This window comes from Mixophyes fleayi, chromosome 11 (assembly GCF_038048845.1).
Source record: "Mixophyes fleayi isolate aMixFle1 chromosome 11, aMixFle1.hap1, whole genome shotgun sequence".
Taxonomy (NCBI): domain Eukaryota; kingdom Metazoa; phylum Chordata; class Amphibia; order Anura; family Limnodynastidae; genus Mixophyes; species Mixophyes fleayi.
In genome coordinates this window covers 25792420-25820413 of record NC_134412.1, presented here as the reverse complement: position 1 = coordinate 25820413, position 27994 = coordinate 25792420, and the positions used below count along the sequence as shown (strand labels likewise).

At 38.4% G+C, this 27994-nt stretch overlaps 1 protein-coding gene and 1 long non-coding RNA gene across 2 annotated transcripts in view; one reads left to right on the top strand and one right to left on the bottom strand.

Annotated features, from left to right (window-relative positions):
* Positions 1-24774, bottom strand: part of LOC142107333 (uncharacterized) — a 138896-nt gene extending 114122 nt beyond the window's left edge. The window contains exons 1-2 of the long non-coding RNA XR_012679944.1: positions 24667-24774; positions 9164-9236 (exon numbers count right to left, since the gene is read on the bottom strand). This is a non-coding gene — a long non-coding RNA (uncharacterized LOC142107333). The remainder of the gene's footprint in view (positions 1-9163; positions 9237-24666) is intronic.
* LOC142107330 (excitatory amino acid transporter 2-like) overlaps positions 1-27994 on the top strand; it is a 152507-nt gene that overhangs the window by 58933 nt on the left and 65580 nt on the right. The window contains exon 2 of the mRNA XM_075190703.1: positions 916-1088. Coding sequence (XP_075046804.1) covers positions 959-1088 — 130 coding nt within the window. The 5' untranslated portion in view covers positions 916-958. The remainder of the gene's footprint in view (positions 1-915; positions 1089-27994) is intronic.

Below are 27994 nucleotides of genomic sequence, written 5' to 3'. Positions count from 1 at the left end.
CCTAGCTTATCCAGTGCCTTGTGTAATTCTGTTATCAAAGGTAACATTACAACATCCACGTTACTAGAGGTCATACTAAGGGAAAGTATGCTGAAAATGGAGTAAAGTTTGTTGAAATAAAATTATTTATTGGTGTTTCGTCAAAATTTTTAATTAATCTTCATTCTGAAAAAGTGATGCTGAAATAATAATTTCAGGTTTAAAGTCATTTATTATGTCAATTTATCCTTATTTTAAATATTAACACTACAATGACTCTATTTTTAGTAGTGATTTGGTACTTAATTTTTTCTGTTTTGTGTAATTTTTATGACAAAGTTATACATTTTTGCTTGCTTTTGCTAATTTTCATACATTAAAGAAATATGTATTACACAATACACAGTTAATATTTTTTAACAATAGTTTTATGTAGTTTCTGCAATGCTACACCTTTTCAGTGAAGAGCTGTCTGGTAGCAAATTAATTGAGGTCATATATTGAGGTGGTACCCAGTAAATCAAGTACCTGTGACTAAAGTTGAACTTAAAAGGAGAATGTGTTAGCAGGGGACAAAAAATGCTGAACTAATTACGCCGTTGTAGATTACATTAAGCTCTACACTTCCAGTACTACACTACTGAGCAAAAGGGCCTTCCCCTCTCTCTTTGTTTCAAACCTACAACTTATCTGCCTTTGGTAGTACTGCTGTTGTTTCAAGACATTAGAAAGATAGTCAGCATATTGCACATGAGAAAAGTGGGGGACTTCCCTTAAATAAGCATATAGTATATACACTTAGCAATATAACTATCAATGTTAATCACATTGTTAATACATATTTATTATTATTATTATTATTATTATTATTATTATTACTATTGTTAATATCTACGAATTGACCTTGGCACTAATTTTAATGTTACTTTTCTTTAGGTTGTACCCTGGCTTTTGCCTTTGGCTCGTTAACTGATCTAAGATGACCAATCACATCGAGGTACCCATTTCTGATGGCCATCACATGAGCCTGGAAGAGTTTCCCAAACCATGCTGGACAAAACACTGTAGCTGGCTGAGAAGGAATCTACTCTTAATCTTAACCATAGCCGGTAAGTGATTGACTGGTACATTGATACTTTTTTTTTTAGCTATAGATAACTACTTTTGCATATTTCAGCCCAGCGACTTCATCTTCTGTTTATCTAACTTATGCAGGTATTAGATATAGGACTGCACTTAATACATCCACCAACTCGTCATATAACGGAGGCAGAATAGGAGTGACTTTATGATGTTTGCTTTTACTTTTCTTTAGGTGTATATCTTGCTCTCAAGGTACATGAGCGTGAATAGGGCATAATTAATAATATAGAGCTTGTATACCCACAATGCATAGAGCAAATCCAACTATAAGTATGGCACTGATTGGAAATATCAATCTTTAGCCTCCAGGTACAAGCACCAGGTCAGGTTTGTCACACTTTTGGCCATTTCTGGGACATGAATATAAACTTTGATAATGATTTATGTTTTGTTACAACATTTTTTGAGGCTTTGACCCTTCTGCAGTCATAAAATAATATACAAATACAGATTAACTTTATAGCATTACATATCGGACCCCTGGGATATATTATTTAATGGCTCATTTTAGCACTACAATATTCAATTAGCACATTTACAGACATGGAAACCTACGAGAGCTGTTAGAAGCCTATCTATGATTAGAATGACCCTCCGATTGGCTGCTGATCAGTAGAGGGCTCAATGCCTGAAAACAGTATTGCAACATAATGGTTCAGCATTAGTTTCTTTCATGGACTGAAATCTGAATATTTGCCTCATTAGCCATTTGGACATGGAATCCTTTTGCACTACTGCAAGAAAGAATATTGCAATTTAATTTATAAAGCGTTAAATGACAGATGTAGGTATTTGTATTTTATTACATTGTATATATAGAAAATGCAATTTTTGCATTTATTAATAACACTCTCTTATGTATATGACACTTCATTACGTAATATTGTGTACAAATAGGCTAATTTGACTTTCACAATGACTACTGACACTGTTAAGCCTTGGTAATCACATCTTTACGCTATCATTGGGCTTAAGTATATGCATTTGTATGCTTGACAAATTACTGAGACAGAAATACTACTGTGTTTTGAGTTCGATGTATCTCACCTAAATGCACATTTTTTTGGAATAATACAACCAATTCTAAAGGAGACCCAAAGTGTGCCTGGAAGGTGTGAAAGGCATCCCATTGAAAAGAAAGGTCAAGGTTTAGTTTCCACCATATCAGAGATTGTGCAAAAAGCAAGTCATTTTAAAGTGAAAAAAATGCTCATTGGCCCTATAAGTACATTTTCTTCACTCCCTTAAATCTCATTTAAATAATCTCAGCACAAAATGAAATCTTATTTTCGATTTACATAACAAAGCCCATTCATCTGCCTAGTCTGCAGCTATTCCCATTAATTCTATTAATCTGGGTGCATCAAGACATCCCATTCCAGGACAATATAAGTCTGGTGTTACCAATTTCAAGCTAGAAAAATCTCAAATGTACTGGGAAAACTAGTATACATGGCAGCTCTGTCTCAAATTAACTCAGGTCAAACATATGCTAATGCACATAATACATCAGAATAGTTCCTAACATAAATGCCTCAGCTCCTCAATCACAATAACAGAATACAATTTGGAAATATGCCAAGGAGACACCAAGAAACAAACCTGAATAGTTTGAGTGGATATAAGTCAGAGCAAACAAAGGCATATTGCTGCAGCACACTGTCACGTAGCAAGCTAAAGTGGCAACTAGCTGGTTATTTGCGCAACTGATCAAGGAGGTGCAGAGTCTAATGCACTCCCGATATTCATTGGGGAGCCCCGCAAGGGAGTTTGGGCTTCGCTGTAAAAGGGTGCTCAAGTCGCGATTCTCCGAAACAGTCACCAGCGTAGTGACAGAAGTAGGCGTAGTCAATCAAATCCGGGTCAGAACTAGACAGAAAGCGAAGTACACAGGGGAGTTCCACAGGATAGTTAGAGTGAGCCAGGAGTCAAAAGACGGAACGAGCAATATGGCACCAAATCACAATCCAAAAGAGAAGTCAAAGCCAAAATGTAGGTGCAGGAATTAGGTGCAATACAGGAAACGCTGGAGCTGCTAGAGACCTCTTTAAATACAATAAGATCAGCCCTGATTGGACAGGGAAGGATTCGGTGGTCAGAACACAGCTGACCGCCGATGGAATGCTGGGGAAGCGTCCTGTTGCCTAGCAAAGGGACGTCTTGGCCAGACATGCGCTTTGCTCCATCAGATGACCCGAACCATAAAATCTGAACAGCAACAAAGTTTTTTGCTTGATTGTGCTTAACTATTTTCCAGTGATCATTTTTAATTTCTGTGTTCAAGAGGATTGTGTCGATTTACTAAACTTTCTAATATCTAGTATATTCTAGAAAATGATAGCTAGAATCTGATTGGCTGTTATGGGCAATACCTAGACTTTTTCTTTTTAGAAGGTTTAGTAAATATACCCTCATGTTTATTTGTGATTTATGGGTTTCAGAGTGTCTATTAGGATTATTGGAATATATTATTTTATCATTTTGATTTAGATGATGAGTAATTTTTGTTACTGGCACTATCGATGTTTTAGTCTCATTAGTAAATATTATGTACCATCCTGCATTGCTCCTTAGCCATTTCAATTGCCTTTGTGACCCTCATAAAGATCAATGATCCCATTCTTAAAGACTGAGAGAAAGGTAGTCATGAAGTAAAAGTGGCTCAACATAAGCTTTCATGTTCTCCCCTCTGGACACTTCTTGACATTCTGGTTGTTGGAAGATGTAGTCTTCTCAACAACTAATTGCCTGGGAGTATATCAGAACCCCTGGGACTTCCCAATGGAATGAGTATCAATAAATAATCACTCCAATCAGCACAGGTAAGGAAGCTGGAGATTCTGCCTCTGGTGAACTTGAACTCTTTATATTTAAAATGGAGTAGGTTCACAACCTACATTAAAAGTTAGGGTTATTGCATCCTGACTGACCCTGACTGTACCACGTTCATAACATGAATACTAGGGTATACATAGTCATGTGTGTGGTCCAAATAGCAAAGAGTCCACTTGAGTGCATTGGTGAAAAGGCCTTACATATTAATGTCATAGGAAGCCTAATATGTCTTCAAGGTGAAAATAAGCATCAAAAACATACTAGTAGGTAATTGGCTGCTATTAAATTGTCCTTAGTCTCTTTCGGTCTGTGTGTGTGTGTGTTAGGGAATTTAGACTGTAAGCTCCAATGGGGCAGGGACTGAGGTGAGTGAATTCTCTGTATAGAGCTGCGGAATTAGTGGTGCTATATAAATAGCTGATGATGATGATAAGTTAGAGGCTGCCTCAAGCAGCTTTCCACTGGTCCTGATAACTACTCTTCTCCAACAAGTATTTCTTCTCAGCATTAACTGTTTTCTGGAACCTGTCTCCCAGCAACCAAATGGGTTCTCCAGGTGATTTACTCATTTTACTCTGTATATCTGTGATTTTCTTTAACCCTCTTCCTCAGCATCTCAGACTGCTCTGTCTGCCATTAGCTTTGGAAGGGAGCATCAATCCTACTCACTTCCTCACATTCAAGAGAAATAAGTGGCACCAACTCTTTTCTCCTGTGTTTTCTATTGTTTCTTGGTTTATGGGCAACACATGAGATAGGCAGTGCGTTTTAGGTGGTCATAACCTCTCTGGCTTGACTTTGTAGGCATATTCCCCTTCAGTTTCTGCACCACAAAATAGGGGTCACCTTGATGCCAATCTATGAGATTGTGTTCTTCAGGCAACTCCAGATATTTGATCAGCACTCCATTTTCCATCCTAAACTCATGTGCTTTGACTTGTCAAAGTTACTTTGCTTGTTGCCTGCCCTTAACCGTTTGCATCATTACTTGTCTGCCTTCTATATACAGCCTGGTGCATTGTACTCCCAATCCCTATAATTCTTTGCTACCTGGTATCTAAGATAAACTTTCACTTTTCACTTGCTCTCTACGGGAAGCTGTAATAGATACAATATTACTTTAGATAAAGACTAACTTAACAATGGCATTGTTAATGACATATGAAAGAATAATCAATAGTGAGAATATCTGAGAAACTGTCTCAAGGATAGAACAATAGTAGCAATTGTGAAGTTACAGATTCACAAAGGAAGTACATCTAAATGAAATTCTATTCTAGAATTGGGAGAGTTTTTGTTATGCTCAAATCATAATGCATGAAGACCTTCTTCCTCAGGACATTGGGAACTGTAGAAACTCTCTGATCTCTGATTGTAAAAATGAATGCAGAGCAGGTATAATAGCCAGTCACCATAAGGATGTTGCTGACATTCTCTTTATCGGACTCTATGATCGAAAACATACATGCACAGGCGTATTAGTGGCCAGATGCATTGATTTTGACTAAGGTAACCAACTTCATAGGGAAGGTCTTCCTCAGGATTCACCTTACACAAGTATGACAATACTTTCACCTTTTACTCCATCTTGAGCCAGTGCAACCTGTCGACAATGAGACCCATTGTCTTGACTCCTAAATATCCATGGTCATTATGCAGAGCACATAGAACACTTTTTCTGATCTTCTTCAGGAAAAAAATTGTCTACCCACCTCCCTGTTTCCCAGGTGATTTCATATTGGAACAGACCCCTTCTCACCACAAGATGGTCTTGCTGACACATTAGCAAAACAAGCTCCTCTGTTTTAAGTTAATTTCCTACTCAGTCAGGACATGATCTATGAATCTTTTAAAAGTCTATGTCTTCCTTAGTCCAACACTGGGGACCACTGACTCCCCTGTAAACAGGCCAGGAAGAGTCCACTTGTTAAGAATGTGATATTCAACACACATTTGAATATTCCTGTTCTTCTTTCTGGTCACAACTACAGGAAAGACATTTGTACTCTCTGATGTGACTATGACTCCAGTGTTCAAATAAGCCTCGCTGATGCTGCCTCTTTCTAGCCTCTCCCAGAACTGATTCTCATCTAGCAAATAAAAATGGTGCTCCAGTCCTATCACTAGTCCCAAATGTTACTCTTCCAGGGAATATGCTGGTGCTTTTTTTTTTCTTTAATCATTTTTCTTATTATTTTTTCCATCTCAGTTGTAGTGATGTCACTATCGTTGAAACCACAGCTTTCTGACTTCAGTTCCCGGCTCTTGCTCATCTCCCTCTCTTTCTACTTAAGATACAGGGCTAATTGAAATTAGTTTCCTGCAAACATATCAGCGTTCCTCTCTTTTCTATCTCTGCTTAATCTGTTGCTTGGTAGTCTCTCTTGGGATGTGTCGTGATGATGGTTGCTCCCAGAGAACCACTTGCTGGGTTAGCTATCACCTACCACAAATGGTGAACCCACTTAGCCCTGAGAAGACAAGTTATGAGGGATAAAAATTGATAGGTTGGATGATGTAGAATCATGAAGACCTGATAAGCTGATAAACAGGCAAATTAAACAAAACTCTTTGAAACACCCTAAAAAAAATAATTACAACTTTAGTCATGCAAAATTTGGTAGGAGTGAGGGTCTTACAAAGGCTGCATACAGGTGAATACTATTAGTCCTAATTTAAGTTGACTTTAGCAAAGTACTGATTGCACTAAGTGGAACAAAAGTTTGCAGTTGTCAGTTTTGACTGTGCACTGCCACCTGTCATATGTACCTGGTGTTGCGGTGGATCCTCATAGGAGGCTTCACTGTTCCCCAGCTCCTTTCTCTACAAGAATTTCTTTGCAAGCTTTCGTTTCTTAGTTTGGGGAGCCAGGAGGAGGACAATTTGTTCTCCCTCCTTCTTGATCATCTCATTGAATTCACTGGCTTAACTAGGTGATTCAGCACATGGGACTACTGTAGTCAGTATATTTGACAGGTTTTTTTGCTTGCTTTTATGATGGCTTTATCCTGCCTCACTTCTTTAATTAGCTGGGTGAATGGGATTGACCTACTTCCAGTATTTGAACATGAAAACTTTTTAGCAATGGGGTCACTTTCAGTAGCTGTTTAACCTAACTGTCAGTGACTCGATCCTGCTGGATCCCACTCTTAGCTACCACTTTTTCAACTCTTTATGAAGCTGATAGAGGTATTCAGACATTTTTCCCCCAGCTCTTGAAAAGTCACTCGCAACTGATGCATCAGATACACATGGAAGTTACATTCATTTTTTTTTATCAATTTTTTTTGGGCATAAGTGGAACTGAGAGCCCAAATCCATGCTGCACATTCCATATTTGGGCAATAATTTCACATGTTTATGTGGCAGAATTAAGATTCTGTGCAGAATTTCACCATTTCAACATTTTTGTTCCTCTCAGATTTCTCCCGTATTATATCCCAACTATACAACGAAGCAGAATAAATTGGCACTGTCATCATGCTACGGAAACAGAATTTACAACTACAGCATGGAATGCTGTTCCACTGAATTTGGCATCAACTTAACTTCTCACTTCTGTGAAATGGTCTATTTAACTTTGAAAACGCATTAGTGTTTTTGCTGTGTGCATTTGATCTTTAAGAATCATACAATTACTAAGATCAGGAATTAGATTTCTAACTAAACTATCATTCAGCAGAATATCTTAAAGAATCAAGAATCATGCCCAAACTCTGAGAAATAATACTTATTTAGGCACTCGGCGGTTCACCCCGACACCGTTACTTATGCAGAGAACCAGATATCTAAATCAATCTTAATCTCTGTCAGCAATCAGGGAGTGTTTAATAAATTACCACCTTACATTATTTGAAAACTGCAAGGATGGTTAAAGTTAATCTTTAATATTGATAGGATTATGATTGCTGAATAGATGAGATGAAAATCCTTAAACATTGGAAAGTTGACCACGATCAGTAGAGGATGTGAAAGGATTTATGGTCAATAGGTAACTCGCTGTTCTTCACATACCAATAGTGGCCACAAGAAACCATACAAATGAATAACAGGGAATTTAATTGAAATCATCTTCTGATCAAGATCTTTGACAGACATGAACTAATAAAGAGATTGTGAAATGCAGGTGTGACAATTATGTATTAATGTTATTTTCCCTTAATATTCAGGTAGGACAATGTTTATTTTATGTAACCTTGTAATGTAATCTCAACGAGTGCTTTGCTAAATGAAACAAGTTTGAACCTATGCAGGTGTCAATCTTTTGAAATTAGCCAGACCCAGGGACAGATAAGCATCTCTGAGGATTTTTTTTTGTATGCAGAGGATGTGGACCTGACCAGCCAAGGAGAACAAGCAGAGGTGAGAACTATGTGGAAAAAGGTTTAAAATCTTCTGTCTTAGACAATTCGTGTGCATTTTCTAAGAGGGGACCTGTCAAAAGTGAAAGTGTGCCATCCTTCTCTTACTCCTCACAAGCCACATCTTAACTAGTAATTTAGTAATTCTAATTTTATTCTCTATTTTATTTCTGAAACTCATATGTGCAATTTATCTTGTATGTCTTGTTACTAACTGTTTTGCAATTAAGCCTTGGAAACATTTTTCAGATTAAATGAATAGATCCTAGCATATTCTCTGTGATTCTTTGTGAATTTATGAAGCCAAGTGAGGCTCATGCTACATGTCTTTGTGATTTAAGTGTGTAAAATTAATAAGTGGGTTTGGTGAACGCAAGGACACCATATTAAATCCTTTGTGGTGGCAGAAAAGGTGCATTTATTAATAAGTGACTAAGGTAACTCCAGTCATGGCCAGATGTTCAGATTGCTGTATCTGAGACAGACTGTGCACTAGTGACAGTAGGCATGCATTTTTAAATCACTTTAATCACAATATTACACAATATTTCACTTTTTTATTAATCATCACCTTTTAATGTATTTATTAATAGAAGTTAAATTTTAATGTGTTAACTGGGAGACATGTTAAACACATTACAATTTAAATGTCTAAATGACTGAATGTGCACCGTATATAAAATCAGCTCTTCTGCTTTCTTCCATTTAATGATTATTATAGCTGGCTGGTAACACCTCAAGTTCATCCACAACTGAAAGCCATTAAGGGCATATATAAAAATAAAAATAAAGAAAGTGGACAATCAATATACAATACTAGTATTACAATAATGAGAAACAACAACCTGTGGTATAGTAGCTCTTCTGTGGGATTGGACCAGACAGGCTAGCCTTCGCTCTCCACACGCATCAATGATCCTTGGGGACGCCCATAACAAATAAATGTTAAAAAATAAATAAACATATATTTGCAGCTTTGTATTACTAGTAATAAGTTTGCATATGAAACATACAATATTCATGCTTTATATGTAAATGAGGGGAAATTCATGTGGAGGTAATATCATCTTTGTAGGACATGCTGGTAAGAAGTTAGGCCAGTATGAAGAATCCCTAAGTAGAAATGTTTTTTGAAAAGGATTGTAAAACTAATCTGGATCTACACAATCTTGATGGTGACATCAGACTGGAAATGAGATTGTGGGCATCTGAAGTATTTCTAAAATGTCATGTAAATATAACAGATTTGTTCACTTTTGGGATCAAATTTCATACCATTTTTTTCTGTTTACTTCTTTTTTTTTGCAAGAAACTATTGTCAAGTACCTTTGTATAACATTTTTGTTAATTGTTTTAAGCATCAGGGATTCCTTTTCCATATTAAATCCCTCTAAGTAAGTTCATGTCTCTGTGATATCAGAATGCACTAAGCCCTATAGGTACTTAACTTACCTTTTCCCGACATAAAGACTTGCAGAGCTTTGCCCGCACTTCATTAATACCAAGTTCAGCTCCCAAATACAGTGGCAGATTGGAACCAGGCAAACCAAAAAAAGGTAATAGGAGGTGGTGCGAAGGGTATCTTTCAGGCTGTCAGTGTCTGCAGGTGTGTCACTGTCATTTCATATTGAATATTGTATCAACTTAGCTTCTCACCTCTATAAACTGTAGTACCGAACTAGCTCCTGTCTAAGTTAATTTAAGTATTAAGTTAAGTGCTCTTGGTTGGTATGGGAGTCTTCATTAAATTGGTACCCAGAATAGGCTGAGTGCTCTATAATGGTTACCAAAGGGATATGCACTAAGATTGCTCTGTATAGTGGTAACCAATGTGGCCTGTATTGTAAAATGGTCACTATAATACTCTCAATTTGCTGATTGTGTAGCATCAGCTACAGTTAATGTTCCCTTGTCCTCTGTATTAGTATTGTAAATTTCTATGATTAAACTATATATTGACTTTGAATACTTTTGTATGTTTGTGTGTTATCCAAAGGCACATTCACACAATAGATGTTTTTAACTGTAATGCATGTTATTTATTTTTTAGTTAATTGACATGTTCTTATATCATTTTGACTTTTTATATTTAAGAAAAAAAACCTAAAAATGGTGCTGTGATTAATGAAAAAAGCACCTTCTAAATAACAGAATAGTTTTGTCTTTGTTGTGATTTCATGCATTTTAAAACTCTTAATTAACCTTGTGTCTAAACTTCATCTAGATTTTATGTGTCGTTCTTAGAGACATGTGCCTAAAATGGTACACTTAAGGCCAAATTTCACAAGGAGAACGTGCTCATTTCTTTGCTGAAATGTGGAATGAGGGGAAAATTCCGTTTAAAAATTTTCACTAATCTCTACAATAGGGGAATTTACATTTTTTTTTTAGCAGCTGCTTTATTTTTGCTATATTTAGAAATTAGTTCTTCAGTTTTAAACTACATATTTTGTTGCATTTCTTATTATACAGTGATCTGTACCTTGTCTAAGTCCCTTGTAACTTGAAATGGAATGCTCTGCTTTTTCTCATATACTTCTAATTTCTTCTCTTGTAGCTTCGTTGGTTACTTTTTATTTGTAGGGGCAATATAGAGTATTATGGCATATTTGCATCTGGATGGCCTCTTTGCCATCAGGAGGTGTGCTCTGAGGAGAAGACAGGGTGGAGCACAGCCACCCACACATAGCAATGAGATTAATTAGTACCATCCAACCACTCTCTCCCCTATTACCTGCACAAAACCCTTTGTCACCTCTGCATTTATTTATTATTATATATATTTTGATAAACTTCCAGTTTTCTGTAATGTTTCATTTGCTCTATTATATATCCACCATTATATAATAGTAAATATAGTTCAACACCTGTGGAGAATGTACCTTCTATAGTGATTCAAATTTCTTTTTCCATGTGGAGGAACAATATTTTCTTAGTCTGTTCAGCTCTCCGCTACTTATTCCAATGTGAGCTTTTATAACTGAGACTAGTTAAAAGCCCGTCAAAATGACGGAAAAGGGTCAGATCATGTTGGACCTTTTCTTGGTAACGGATAAATTCCGCGCATCATTTATTGCACGAATGTGAAATCAGCTTCCGGCTCAAAAAAAAGAATTTAACATAATTCCAATCTCACAAATATTTCTTTTTATACCACATTTTTTTTGTAAATCTTCTCAGAGTCTTTTACCAAATAATTTTGATTTTCACATCGACATATTGGCATACTGTGGATATTGCCACATAAAGTTGACCGTGACTAAAAGCAGGATCAGGTTAAATATATGCCAAGTTATGCGTTATTTCGGGGCATTTTGGATTACATGTCCTTGTGATAAAATAATCTGGCTTTCCGTAGTTGCGAACAATGGCCATTGCATCTCTGTCATTTTGTGGCATTTTTCTTGGGCTTCCTTGGAATTAAGGCGAAAAAAGATGACAGATATACTGGGAATCAAACCTTGTGTTGCTGCTTCACTATGCAAGTGATCTATAGGCCGGTATAGTTTTCTGTCCTCAGTTGTTTTTTATTTAGCCATATATAATTAAGCAGATTAGCTTCAGATTTTTCTTTCCAGTACCAATTAAATATTGTTGTAACAGCTTACCAGCACACATATATATGTAGCGCTGATCCTCACCTTTATAAATACACACACAAAACACACAAACAAAATTGGTAAAGTGTTTGCAATTGACTCTTTTATGTACTTTCCTACTGACTAGGTTTTTCTAATTTCTTGGGCTTATTTAGATTGGTTTACTTAGGTTTTTGTGTGGCAGTTACCATTCATAACAGCCTTTGCTAATCCAAATTGACTCGATTTTCTAGCCATTCATTTTATTTGCACTTAGTGTTAAATTAATAGGAATATACTAATTAATTTAAGCATCAAACTGTAACTGCAATGCCACCTAAAAAGCAAATGTCTGCTGTGGGGGTAACGTCACAGCAAGAAGCAGCAAAAAGACGAAGGACAGAGCGGGATAAAGCCCAACGACGAACTATGAATGATGACCAAAGAGAAATTGAACGTGATCATCATGACCATGCAAAACTGACTCCTCAGCAAACAAGATGCCACGCCATTCTTGATGTGCGTAACTTTGATGAAACAAATATCAATGCTCTTAACTGTGGTCCCATGAACAGTATTTGTGAATTTTGCCACAATAAGCATTTTGCTGCTGAGCCATCTGACAAACTATTCAATCAATGCTGACACAAGGGTAAAGTCAAATTGGGTGCAAAAGGGTCCAACATGATCGTACTCTTTTATTTTATTTTTCCCCCCCCCGTCATTTTGACAGACCTTTAACTAGTATATATATATATATATATATATATATATATTTGGCAACATTTGTGTGTTTTGTGTGTGCATTTATAAATCTGAGGAGCAGCGTTAGCCTTTCATATATATAGATGTAAAACTGGTAACTATGGGCTAAAAACTCACCAACAATAGTTATTGTTTCTGTGGCCCACAGCTGTTCTGAAAATGTTCATAGTACATATCTTTCAACCTTCCTGATAGGAAATTGGGTAATTTTAAGCAACATGTCCCATCCACCCAAACAATGTCTGTAAATCATGAGGCTCCAGTCATAGTGATAAGGCTCTACCCCCTTTTAGCCACAAAAATCTGTACTGTCTCACCAAAATATACTTGGTAGGTATGATAGTACCTATTATAGGACTAGCAGGACCAGAGCCAGTAATGGAGAGGAAGGGAAGGGAGAGGAGGTGACCAAGGCAGGATCCCATGGTTGAGGAATGAAGCTGGGATGCCGGAAGCAACAGTAGGTGACTGGAGGAAGACACAAGGAATCCTGCTTGCGGGAGCGTACAATCTATGGTAGGGGGCAGACTACCAGGAAACACCAGAGGGAGTTGTGGTGAGGGGACTAGAAATCTGAAGGGAGAGCAGAAAAAGGCTGGTGAAATGAGGAGGGGAGGAATAAAAAGGGTGTGGTATAAAATGATAAATAAGGAAGGATAAAGAAAGGGGGATGAGGAGGGGAGGGGAGAGGTTAGACGAAGGAAGGGTAGTTGATCCTGAGTAGGTGTATTTTGACAGATCGTTTGAAGGTTTGCAGACTAGGGGAAAACCTGATCGTTCCACAGAAGGGGGCAGCATGGGATAAATCTTGAATGCGGGAATGAGAAATGTTAACCAGATAAGAGGTTAGGCAGCGGTCGTTGGCTGATCGAAGAGGGTGAGAGAGAGTATGAATGGAGATGAGTTTGGAGAGGAAACAAGCTTTGGAGTTAGAGAGGGTCCTGAAGATGAGAGAGAGGAGCTTGAAGAGGATTCTATAGTAGAGGAGTAGCTAGTGGAGAACTTGACAGAGAGGGGAGACAAAAGTAGAACGGCGAGAGAGGAAGATTAGTCTCACTGCAGCATTGAGTATGGACTGAATAGGAGTGTGACAGTAGTAGGGAAAGCCAATTATGAGGAGGCTGCAGTTGTCGAGGTGGGAAATGATCAGAGAATGGATGAGAGTTTTGGTGGCATCACTGGAGAGGAAGGGTCGAATACGAGCTATATTGTGGAGATGAAAGCGGCAGCATTGAGTGAGGGATTGGATCTAGGGGGTGAAGGAAAGGAAGGAGTCAAGGATGATACCTAGACAGCGAACTTAGGGAATGGACGAGATTTTGGTATTACCAATTGTGATGGAGAGGATGAGAGGGGATAGGTGGGGGCTTTAGAAGGAGGGAAGACTATAAGATTTGGCCATGTTAAGTTTAAGGAACTGTTGGGACATCCAGGAGGAGATGGCAGAGAGGCAGTGGGAGACATTAGTGAGGAGGGTTAGATTTGGGTGTCATTGGCATAGAGGTGATACTGAAGGTTGTAGAATCTGGTAAGTTCACCTGGTGAGGAAGTGTGCAGACAGAAGAGCAGAGGGCTAAGGATGGAGCCCTATGGGACTCTTATGGGAAGTGGAGAAGATGGGGCGGAAGAACTTGAGGTAGAATAAGAGAAGGTGCAGTTAGTGATATAGAGGTGAACCAAGAGAGGACAGTGTAAGAAAGCTGAGTGCAAGGTCATTTGGTGATTTTTTAGTAGTAACCATTCCTTACTGTAAAGTGAAGGCTAATATATTTTTATACCCTGATTGATGTAAGACACCTTCCTGGTTGGTAATAAGAACTGTCTCTTTGAGAGTATCTCAATTTTTTACAAAATTTATTAAGGATTGTTTATGGCATGGATCCTTTCCCCATAGTAATGATCAAGTTAAACTTAATATTCTTTTGGTTGAAGTGGTGCATACACTGTATAGTTTATAGTGCTTTTTGTTTTAATGCCATTTTATTTTACTTATGTCCTCTTAACATTTACTCTATGTCATTTTATATTGTATATTATATCTTTATATGTAGGTCATGTTATATTGTTTAATTGTATTTTATTAATATGTTATCCCAGAATAAATATAAATTGTATTCAATTCTGCTTTTGGTCTCTGATTTAGAAAGTAAGCTAGTTTGAAGTAGTCTGGTTCGCAAGTATTAATTTAAGTATTGTGTTATTTTACTAAACATGGGATTTACATAAGTAATTCAGTATAAGATTTAATTTTGACCTACATCTCATCATCATCATCATTAACAATTATTTATATATCGCCGGCAAATTCTGTAGCACTTTACAATTGGGAACAAACAGAAATAAAACAATACTGGGCAATACATACAGACATAGAGGTAAGAGGGCCCTGCTCACAATCTTATAATATATGGGACAATGGGAGTTTGATACACAATGGTAAGTTCTACATCATATTGCATATTTTTCAGCTAGAATGCAAAGATAAAAAGTATTTAGTCGGCTGTATGCTCGGTCACTCAACTATGTTGGTCAGACGGTTGTTGTCTTGTGTTAGCTGTGTAGAGGGTGTAAATAGGGTAACCTAGGGAGATTAAGATGCTGGTTGAGGAATATCATAAGCTTGTCTGAAGAGTTGGGTTTACAGAGAACACTTGAAGGTTTGAAGACTAGAGGAAAGTTTTATTGTACGAGGGAGTGAATTCCACTTAGATATATTTTATAAAATAGAAAAGGTGACAGTGAGTTAGAAATGTCTGATTTAGGGTGTGTTTATATATTTACACACATACACACACACTTGTTATTGTATAGTGAGGACCATCCCTTTCCTAATACCCTATCAACACAACAGTCAAAACAGCTATGTATAGGAGCTGTTTGAAATCACAGTTATCACATCAGAATTTCAATCTGCCCTAAAACAAAAGATTGTCATTTCACTGCCTTGTGGGGACAGTTTTATGTTTTCTGGCCATTTCAGGACATCCATAAACAAACAAACACACACACACACACACACACACACACACACACACATGCACACACACACAGAAACCTAGCTCATAGCTTTGACCTCCTCTCAGTTTTTTCTTCTTCACTACTGCCAGACCTTAAAGATAGCAGAACTGTCCATTACTGACAAATCTGAGAAATACAAAGAAAACGAGGAAATCTTGGTTGTTTTTATCCTGCATTCTTACATCATCTCCCTTGTGACATCTCCGCTTGTCTCCCTAGTTCATGGGATTGCTAATGACTTGAACTGAGAACTGGTTCTAAAGAAAAACATATATATATATATATATATATATTACTTTAAAAGGTAAAAATTAAATCCATATATTGTATATGAGATGTCAAAACTACCATTTGGATCAATGTTAATCTCTTTCAAATTCTTGCCGTTGAATTCAGCATCTCAAGAGCCATTAAAACTTTGCTGATCTTGTCAACTTGGGGTTTACCTTCTGGGAGGTGGTAATATTGTAAGTGTACCCTAATATCATGTCTAAGGAAGTCTAATAATTGATCCAATTTTGAGTCTCAAGTTGAAAACATTTTATAGAGTAGCAACATGCTTTTGAGGCTTAGTGGAATGCAGTGTTTGAGGATTTTGAGCTTCACATTCCTGAGAAAAAAGGTGTATACAATCAATCTCATAGATCTTTCTGAAGTTGTGTGCATTTTCCACTAGAGCAGTGCAACCCTCCATTATTGCTTGGTCATGCTCAGTCTTTTGCAAGCAACAATCAACCTTCAGTGCCATTGAGAGAGTCTTGAATGTACTGTTTTCATAGTTCTAGCCAACTATTACCTTCAAACCATTTATTACATGCAAAAAGTTTGATGGAATGATGTCTTACACTTTCTCCAAAGGGTAACTCTTCTGGAATGTAACAGTAGCCTTTCCATTTATCTAAGTTTCTGATGGATGTACTCATGTTGACCAACATTTGATTTGAGCCAATTATAAAGATGTTTTCTCCATCTGTATGATACATCTGTAATTTTTAGTTGTGAATAAAATTTAATTTGTGTCATGTTATTTAAAAGCATCCAAAAACTGCTGTTTATATCAGGTGGAACAGGTTCAGAAAATTCACATATGACTGTATGGACCTTTCTATGGCGAGTCATGAGGAAGTTTGGCTTTGGACCCAATTTCGTCAAGTGGGTTCAGATGCTCTATCAGTATCTAGTAGCCAGGATGTAAACAGAGAGGGGTTGATGTCTGCCCTCTGTTTGCTATGGCAAGGAACCCGACAAGGTTGTTGTTCCTGGTGAAACTTATGTTCAACTAAAACCAGATATTTATTGAGTGACTATAAGAAGCTACTAGCAATAAAAACAAACAATTAAATGATTAATATAAATACACTTAGCTTTAGAGATACAAACAGTGATCACAGTTAGTGAGCCCCTCTGTTATTTCGACACCTGAATTATTTAGGGAGAATTCTTCTGGACAGCAATCAATTCAGTCTGGTCTCAGTGTGATACTGCTTCGGTCTTGTAAAGTTCATTCTTATATAGAAGTTATTTGGTCAGTGGTTCTCTGGACTGTGACCATATAAAGTAATAATACAAATCTACACATATAATTCGCTTAGCACAGCAGACAAGTCATGTTTACAAGTCATGGTCTACTAATATACAAGGCCGTCAACAAAATTTCACCGACATACATTTCCTCACTTGTCTCAAAATATCTCCCTACTTGACACCTCTGTTCTGCACAAGATCTACGTCTCTTCCACTCTCATCACATCCTCCCATTCTCGGTTACAGGACTTTTTTCGGGCTGCACCCACTTTGTGGAATTTCCTCCCTCGCACAGTAAGACTTTCCTTTAGTCTTCAAACCTTCAAGTGTTCTCTGAAAACCCACCTCTTCAGACAAGCTTATGATATTCCTCAACCATCATCTTTATCTCCCTAGGTTACCCTATTATCATCCTCTACACAACTAACACAAGACAACAACCCTCTGACCAACATTGCTACACACACAGCCCTCTCAATACTTTTACCTTTGCATTCTAGCCGGTGCAGTGTGCAATATGATGTAGCACATGCCCTTGTGTTTCAAACTCCCATTGTCCCATAGATTGTAAGCTTACGAGCAGGGTTCTCTTACCTCTCTGTCTGTATGTATTGGCCAGTATTGTTTTATTAATGTTTGTTCCCGATTGAAAAGCGCTATGAAATTTGCTGGCGCTATATAAATAAATGTTGATGATGTTTACATCATTGAAGCAGATAAAATAGCTTATAGTATACATAGCATTGAAGGTATATAGCCACATAAAAAGCACATTTCTGTTTAACCCTTACAGTTCACTCTTGATTTTTATTTGGACTATTTACCATTATGATAATATGAGGTGTAATCATCATATGATCCCACAGTTCTAAATGGCAACACGTCTGCGGTTTTGTTACAACATTTTTCAAGAATACAAACTATAAATGTAATCATAATCCAGATTACAAATACTACCGGTATAATATAATGTGTGCAGATGTAGCAATTGGTCAGGTTGTTGTCTGCATTCAGCCGATGATGCATGCGGATAAATAGATTATCTCACTCAATATCTAATTGTCTCAGTTCTCTTGTTAGAACAATAGTATCATTTTGGGAAGTAGAGGGTGTAACCCACTCAGAAATAAAGTTGAATGTAGGTATGAAGATCAGAGTTGAACAGAAAATACAAAGCCACAAGTCCAGGGGGTAAATGTATCATACTCCGGTTTCTTCAACTCACGGGAGTTCGGCGAGATGACAGCTAAAATTTAAAGCGGCGCTGCCTTGTAAAGAGAAGTTTCCCTGAGAGTTTTCTGAGAGTTTTCCAGCGGGTTTGAAAAACAAATCAGATTCTAGCTATCATTTATTTAGTGCATTCTACAAAATGATAGCTAGAATCTGATTGGTTGCCACAGGCAACATCTCCAGTTTTCAAACCCGCTGGAAAACTCTCAGCTTGATACATTTACCCCCAGGTCTGTCTTAGGACCTAACAAGGCTCTGTATAGTTTCATGTTTCCGCTCTGTGTTTTAACCTTCTTTGGGGTACAACTTTGAAGCAGAAAGATAAACAGGGTTAGTTTCACCATCAATCAAAACATAATAAGTTTTTCCTAGCTGCTGCAGTCACAACTTCCCCCTTATTTCATTCTGTCTGGGTGCCAGCAGGCAACATCCAGACTTTTGCATCAGGTGTCCCATAATTTTGTTGCGTAATAATGTAAGTGGTGTCTGAGATGATGACCATGGTTTCCACAACATCTTTGTTTTATAATACATGGTAATCATGGAAACAGAATTGTACAAAGTATTCTTCTAATTAATCTCACTGAAGTCTATCTGTACATCAGAGCATTGACACTGATACTGCTGATGGGAATTAAATACATTACCTCTCCATGTTTACACTCTAGAATGCTAGTAGGTTCTCTTACTTGTTCTGCTTAATCTGCCCCTGGCTCATAGATTTGTCTTTCACACAATACTACACTTTCTCTAACAAACACTGGAAAACTGTGGTTATCTGCCTTAATTTGATGTTTGCTAGGTAATGTGATTACATGAATGGCTTTTAACACGCCATTCATTCTTTCTATTAACCCTGCTGCTTGAGGATAATAGGGAATGTGGTACACCCAGTATACATGTTTGTCTTGGGCCACTGTCTGATTCTGGCACCAATAAAATGGTATGCTTTGTCTGTTTGAATTTCAAAAGGTGTGCCGTAATGTGTGCAAATATCCTCCACCATCTTTAGAGTGGCATCTTGATTGGCATGGGCAGTGGGTAACACCAGCAGTACTTTGGAGTAGGTATCTACTGCTGTTTAGCAATACCGTACTTTGCCTTTTCCTGTAGGTAAGGGCTCTATGAAGTACATCTGTCATTCTTGGGAAGCTGAACCATCAGTAAACCCTACCAAACACCCCGGTTCTTCAATCAAAGATGAGAAGGGCTTGTTTACTGTAACAAGTCCACCTACAATCTGCAAAGGGTTTAACTCCTGCTGTTCAGCTTCACATGTAACCATACCAGCCAGTTGTGTGTTGATTGTAGAGGGTTCTTGTGATGATAATCCACCTCTGACAGGTAACTCTTCCATTTCTGTAAGAGGGGTTTCTGGGCAACTGCTGTTCTGGATTCAAATCCGTCTTGTATGATTCATCCAGCAATAGGTAAATCAGTTCTTATGGTAATTGGCTGCTGCTTTATGATCAACTCCACATGCTGTAGGACTGTGTATGCAGCCAGGAGCTGCTTCTCTAGAGGTGAGGATCTTATTCCAGCTGGAGAGAACTGTTTAGCCTAAAATCCAATAGGAGTCTTTCTATCTCTTGGAGTCGGTGATGACCCATGATATTCCGTTTAGTGACAGTATTGTCTAGAAAGAGAGGCTAATCTGGGTATATTGGACCTGAGTCACATTGTAAGTGGACCTGAAAATAAGTCCAAAATGTGGGACAATCGCACTTCAGTAGCCCATTGTTCCAAGAATGCTCCTTTCATAGTATTGAGAGGCTTGAACTTTACTAATTAAAGTAAGCAACAAAGTGTAACTGTGATGCCACCTAAAAGGCAAATGTCTGCTGTGGGAGTAACTGCACAGAGCGGGATAAAGACCGATGACAAACTACGACTGATGACCAACGAGCGCGAATGTGATCGTCATCGCCATGCAAATCTGACTCCTCAGCAAATTTCCTGTCACAGATATAACAAACAAAGAGCAAACAAGACAGAGGTAATATCCCGTCAACGCCTACAAAGTCAGCAAAACAAGATGCCACTTCATTCTTGATGTTGGTAACTTTGATGAATCAAATATTAATGCTCATAACTGTGGTCCCATGAACAGTATCTGTGAATTATGCCATGCTAAGCATTTTGCAGCTGAGCAGCCATCTGACAAACTATTTGATCAATGCTGTCACAATGGTAAAGTCAAATTGGGCACAAAAGAGTCCAACATGATCTTACTCTTATTTTTTTTCCATCATTTTGACGGGTTTTTAACTAGTAATAGTAAACTTAACAAGTAACCTGTGATGTGATCATAGCAAGGTCACGTGCAATCAGTCCATGACATTTTGTAGGGCTACGAAGATAGCACTGGGGTAAAATGGTGGGAGTGTATTGCATTTAATCTCAAGTAAAACAAATTAGTTTTGGGACTCAGCGTCAATAGGAATTGAGAAAAAAAGCATTGGCAAGACCAAATTCTGCATGCCATCCTCCTGCTCATTCAGTGATCTTCTACACTATTGTGATCATATCTGGTGATCATATCAGCAGCCAGAAGAGGATGAGCTACCTTGCTGAGAACTGTGTAATCAATAGTGAGTCTATAAGAACCATCTGGTTTCGTCACAGATAACATTGGAGCATTAAATGGTCTGACCGCTTCAGGGAACACTCCTGCTTGTAGCAATGCTTGCACAGTTACTCCAGTTTCTTTTAAACCTCCTTGTATGCCATTTTGTTTGAGGTTTGCATGTTGCGCTAAAGGAGGAATGTACAATGGGGACCATTTTCAATTCCCTATAATTACCGCTTTCACTGTGAAACATCTTATAAAGCAGCCAAAAACATAAGTGCCTGATGGTGTGTCTATGGACTGCACTCTCAAAATATCCATACCAATTATGTTATCAGTTAATTCAGATACCAACACTTCAGCTGGGAATATTGGTGCTATCCCTAATTGGAGTCGGCACTGAACATAGACTGCCCATGTCTGTGTACGTGCTGAGCCTTCTACAGCTACCCATATGTGTTGTGAAGTGAGGAAATGTGAAGTATGAAATAATGAGACCTCTGCTCCTATGTCCAAAAAATATGTACATTTTAGAGGGCTCACATTTGGGTGTCATTATTTTGCCACCATTGCATAGAGGCGTTGGTCCTTAGGTTTCATAACACAGATGTTAAAATGTACTTGTGGCTCCTGGGACCCGCATTGCTCCTGTCTAAGTCCTGAGTACTAATGATGGCAGTCTTGTATGCATGCATGTGTTTGTAATCAGGACCAACAGTAAACATGTATTTTATGTTCAGTAGACATTAAGGACATCCTAAAAAATTAATTTCATGGACAAAATATTTAAAAAAAGTAATTTTTTCTAACTCTTTTTCATTATTGTGCTTTATTTTGCAAATTTACATTCCACATAGGTAGTGGAAGTATCCTGCAGTGTCCTGTGTAGTAGAGCTGAGCAGACCTATACCCCAATTCATCAGCGCATGTATCTTCAAATCCCCTCCTTCTTGAATTCAGGCATGCATTGCTTTTTAAAATAAATGCACATTGCACTCAGTAGGCGTGTCTTGATGAATCAGGCTCTGCATGTATAATCTGAAATGGGGATCATAAAGAGCCCAATCTCACACTTTCACTGTTGCCTAATGTTATGTTCATCTTTTCGCTACCAATAAATATTGTCCGCTGCGATCGCTGTGGTTCCAATGCACATAGGTTTTAATCGCATATTAAAAAACAAAGTTTGGTAAGCATAAGTATGCGCCTGCCAGCACTGACAAAAGCTTCTATGAGAACGCTCTGGGGTCCAAAAATCCAGAGCTCAACAATTTATACACTATACAGTTGTAAAAGTAGTTACACCACAGAGATATACAGTTACAGTTGTAAGCTCTTTATTTATAGGTCAAAGGTTCTTGCATTCTCAGGTACTCGATGTGTCATTGGTGGATTCCTATGGTCATTGTTCTTCAAACTGCCAGGTGTCCTTTCCTAAGGCTCCCGCCTTTTGTACAAACTGGTTTTTATGACCCCTGTGTACTGGTTATTTGGGGTATGAAATAGTGATATTATTTATAACTAGCGTTCGAAAGGTGTGAACGCTACACAAATAACACCAGAAACTTTCTCATAAAATTGTGAGCAGATTGATACCAAACTCTGTAATTCAGATGTCAGAAACAGCTTTTTCCCCACATTATACTTTATATGAAAAAGACTGTAAAATACATTTTACTAATAAATAAATGTGGATTGGAACCTTAATAAATGTGTATTATTTACCAGTGTAAGTGTGAATATAAATGTGTGTGTTATAAATCTGCGATTGCGTCACAACACGTGGCGTACCAATCGCACAGTAAAACAATATTAATTAATTTGGTTTACTTCATCCAATTATTTGACTTCCACACTAACATCACGCAGTCTGTTCCAGCCTCTCACAATCTTAAGAGCCAGCTTAACAATTCTTCATTACACCTTTGTCTGTTGTGGCAAAAAAGGTCAGTTTGCAAAAGACTGTTAAGGGAGAGACTGATACATTCTCTGGGAGTCTGCAGACATGTTGCAGACAGGGTTAATTCTTCACACTTCTCTGAACACAGAACACAGGTGAAACACATGGGTGTGGTTGATTTTTGGGTTTAGTCAGTGCTGGGAAGGAAGTATAAATAGCTAATTGTGTTGTGGGCAGGGTGACCAAAGATGACTTAGTTGACCAGTCACTTGTGAGGTGACTGAGTGTTCAGCTAGAAGCAGGGTTGCCAGAGATTGAAAATATTTTTGTTTGTGTGATTGCTGGAACCACACCTCATGCTGATTGTACCATCCTGACATTACTGACTAAGCAGCAGCAAAGTGTGTTGCTGTATATGACCTGGTTTCCTTAGTCCATTTAGCTGTGGACTGTAGTTTCCACTTATCCACTGCTGTCCTCTTTATACTCTATTTTCTGTTGCTTAGTTATTAAAGGCAATAATTCCCCTGCTATCTATATCTTTTGTATATTCAACTTCCTAATGTGAGGTTTCTGTATCTAAATGAGTTAGATCCTCCCAAGCCTGTATCTGTATGAGCATCCTCACAGGGACAGGATTGGCAGTTTTATTAGCCCCCCTTTTTTTTTTTTTTTTCACAAACTCAGCCACATACTTGGAGAATTGCTGCTGTAATTCTCCATTCTGCTTTCCCTGATCTCTCATTCATATTCTAAGTAAAGTCAGCCGTTCATTCAATGCAAGATATTCATTCATCAATCTTTCACATTCACTGTCTTGAGCTACCATTTCTTGCACGCATATATTTAACACAATATTTATATACCGTATTTTGCCGGCGTATAAGACGACTGGGCGTATAAGACGACCCCCAACATTTCCACTCAAAATATAGAGTTTGTTATATACTCGCCGTATAAGACTACCCCCTCTTCCGCACACCTTCCACACACCAAATAAAACGTAAAAGAACATCAGATTTGATTTCAACATGTTAATTTATATTCGAATGCCTATGACATGCAGGAAAACTGTCACAAGGCTGTATGTTATCAAACATGTACAGTAAACATAAAACAGTGCAAGTTTATTAAACGTAATTCACTAGTCAATGATAGAAGGAAGATAACAAATAGAGGGAGAGAGCAAGTGCACATTTACCCCTTGGCATAATCTTTAATCCTTTTTCATTTGATTTCCAGTCCCGAACCATCTTTTCTGTTACTCCATATTGTCTTGCAGCAGCACAATTATTATGTTCCATGGCAAGGTTTACAACTTTAAGTTTAAAACTTGCATCATATTTCTTTCTTTTTGCTGGTGCCATGATAGGGTTGATAGGGGTTTGACTGCTGGACATTTTCTATGCTGTATTGTACTGTACAATGGTGCAGTACTGTGGTTGGCTGTTGGCTGTATACAAAGCCTGATTGGATTGGTCCCTGCTCCCTGTCTGCCCTCCCTGTCAGCAGAACGGGCCGGTCACGCCAAAAAAGGCTGGCACTCCTGTATCGCTGCTGATGCTCGCCGCAGCCACGCTGATGAGCCGCCGCGGCCGCACTGGATACCGCGCGATACTGGACCCGGTATATAAGACGACCCCCCCCACTTGGAGGCATGTTTTTCAGGGGAAAAAAGTAGTCTTATACGCCAGCAAATAGGGTACTTAATTTTGGAGCTACAAACAGTGATCACAGTCTGGGATCACTCTATCATTTAAGTACCTGAGTTCTTTAGGGAGAAGTCTTCTGGATGCCAATCACTTCAATCTGGTCCAATGGTGAGGCCAATTTGGTTTTGTAAAGTACATTCTTATATAGACATTAGTTGGTTAGTAGCTCCCTGGACTGTGACCAAATAAGGTATTAATACAAATGTACATATATGATTTGCATAGCACAGCATAAAAGGCATGGTTACATAATTCAAGCGGAAACAATAGCTTATACATGGCATATAGCCACATAAAAAGCACATTACTCTTTAACCCTTTCAGTTGCTCACTCATGATTCTCCTGTTCGCAATTGCACTATAACTCTTTGCAATTGATATAAAGAAGCAATATTTTATCGTGTTGGCACCACACAGAACAATATGTAAGAGGAACACACCAGATGTGTTCTGGGTGTAGTGTTTCTGGATCAAAGTAAGATTATTTAGCTACTAAATAGATGGAGAGGCATTCTACTCACAATGGATGTGTGTCTGTAGCACTTGGTATAACACATGTACTCATACAGATCCTTTGAGTGGCAGCTCAGTGGAGCAGCTGTAGTGTATCCTGCAAGAAGCAGGAACGCTGAAATAGATGTTTGTTTCCTTAGAATTGGAATTTTCCAGAGAGGAGATATAGAGAGTAGTTCTGTATTAGAGAGAGCAAAAATTGCTCCAGTGTCAAATTTTAGACAGGTGGGATCCCATATTCTGCAAAAGCTGATACCAAGCTGAGGAATTATAGTGAATGATTAAACTGAGACTTCATCAATACAAGGACTGTGGTTCTTATATTTTGTCACTACTGCAAAAGTGGTAAACTATTTAGCTGCTTATTTGCCAGAAGGAGCAAGATGTGAGGTAGTGTCCTGAACAGGGACTAGATGTTTGTTGTCTTTTTACAACCAGTTATATTTTTAACTGTATTGCTATATATATTGTGTATATAGCATATATATGATTTGTTATAAACACTGGACACCATGATGTGATAAATATATAAAAAGCAGATGAGATTGAAAAAATATAAATAAGTACACATTATACAATTATATAGTCAGTATATTAGCAAGGATTTAATAAATTTGATCACGTGCAAACATAGGGTTTTACACTGGATTATTTTTTTTATCAGTTGTATATAATACAAATAAAACAAGAGAAACATTTTTTGCCAGTAAAATGAATGTGCTGATAAAAATCGAAATGATAAAGTTGAAAATGACAATGTATTGTTTAAGTCATTCAGAAGATATCTATTGTTGGCTGAAATAGGAATTATAGTATGTAAAAGTAGCCAGAAACATAGATCTGTTGGAACCTCATTTACTAGGATATCTGATGACATCTGAAAAAAGCACAACCAGAAGGGGACAATCTTCGGGGCAGTCACACCAAATAACAATTTGGATACCTAAAGTGAGTGTTTGAGGAGATCTTCCAGAGAGACTATTAGAGCAACTATGTAACTGCTTGGAGATCTTTAGCCACTGCGCTGCATCAAGGGTAATAACATCTCTCCGCCAGGCCTGGGTATTTTTGTGTAATGAGGGATGGGAGCTTTCAAGAATGAACTGGTGAATTCGTTAAATACTCTACTTAGGAAATTGAGGCCTAATGTAAAGGTCTTCAAAGAGGGGAGGGTTATATGGAGTACGGAGAAAGTGGGCTTTTTTTGCCTGTGTGATCACTATTCCAAGGGAGGGAGAGAGAGAGACTCATATTGCCGAGAAGTGGCTCACCCCAGTTGAGTCAACCAGCTGGTTGATCCTGAGTGGATGTTCAGTGCACCAAGCTATGAATTCATGCGGATGTACGCCTGGAAAGAACCTCATGTTATGTGTGATTGACATTAGCGAGGAAACAGAGGAAGATATATGCTTACACGTCCTAAGTTTTTTCCACGTCCTCAGAGTTGGTTCTATCATTGGGTGACATTTTGGAAAAATATTCTGTTACAAAGGGATACTGTCTATAGGGATTCATGGAGTCACTTTCATTTCTGGATTCAAATCAGCAAGCATGGGAGTTAGAGCCATGCCACTGATTCTATTCCAGTACTGCAAATATGCTCCAAGTACCAGCACCAGCCACTGATTTGGGCCACTGCCACAGTAGACAAGATTTAGCTAATGGACTGGTATGAAATCATATGAACACTGTGCTAGGTTGCTATACAAATAATGGAAATAAAAAGGAAACAAAAACAAAACTTGCCTTAAAATGGTAGGTGGAATGACAATGGATGGGGAGCGGCATTTTGTCCCTCAGGATTGTCCACCAGAATTACTGACATGACTGCTGGACTCAAATGAACTGGCCCCAGTGAATGAGATAGCTTGAGTGTTCATAAGTAGTTGCAGTACATATCTATCCAATAAACAGCAATGAGAATAGTGAAAGGATATTGATTAACCTGTCATTCCTTCCAAAAGGTTGGCATTGTTGCAGGCATGGTGAATAAAGGCCCTCCATTCTCTGCACTGCCATTCCCTGTCCTGGAAGATTGCCATCTTGTCATGGCATTGCAAAGTGTGTCTGCCAGGACTGGAAGTGTTAAGAGTGATGACTCCTTTGTGGATGTCACAGAGCCTGAGTTTGGAATAGACCTCGAAGCCCCGCTCTAGATAGACTTACACCCAGAGAGGTGCAGAGTCTTAGAAGGTAGAGAGATATTACTTTAAGGTCCCAGGGGTGTGTCTTGCTACCATCCCCTCTGCTTTGTTCCCCTGGCTGTCCATTTTTCCTCCATTTTTTCCTCCCATTTTTTCCTGGGAAGTGCAGATCCCCCACATTTCTGTATGGTAGAGAGATATTCACCAGGGATCCCCACAAGAGAATATGGGCTTAGCTGCTCTCTAGCCGCAGGTCATGGCCCTCTAAGGGGATTAGAACAAGGTGAGAGAGAACCGTTGAGTAGAGCAGGCCTGCTGGAAGATAAATGCAGAGGTTCAGGTGAACCGCAGTGAATCGAAGCGTTGAGGTCTTTAGAGAGCAAATAGCTGAGAACAGGACTGATTATGAGGCACGAGGTTCCTGCAACAATACCGCAGGTCTTGATTGTGGAACAGGTAACACAGGATACTGATGTGCAGACACGAGCCAGAGAGAACAGTGTCCTAACAGGTCAGGAAACCTGAAGATCTGGCAACTTGGTAGAGAAGCAGGTGCCTTAAATAGACAGAGCTGACAGGCAATTAGCCAATAAAGAGTATGCAGGAAGCTTTGAAAAGACCAGGTGTGCGCATGCTCAGTTCAGACCAGCAAGTGAAAGCAGGCAGTGAGAAGCAAGGGAAACAGGAAAGAACAGTGACCAAAATGCAGGCTAGCTGGTGCAA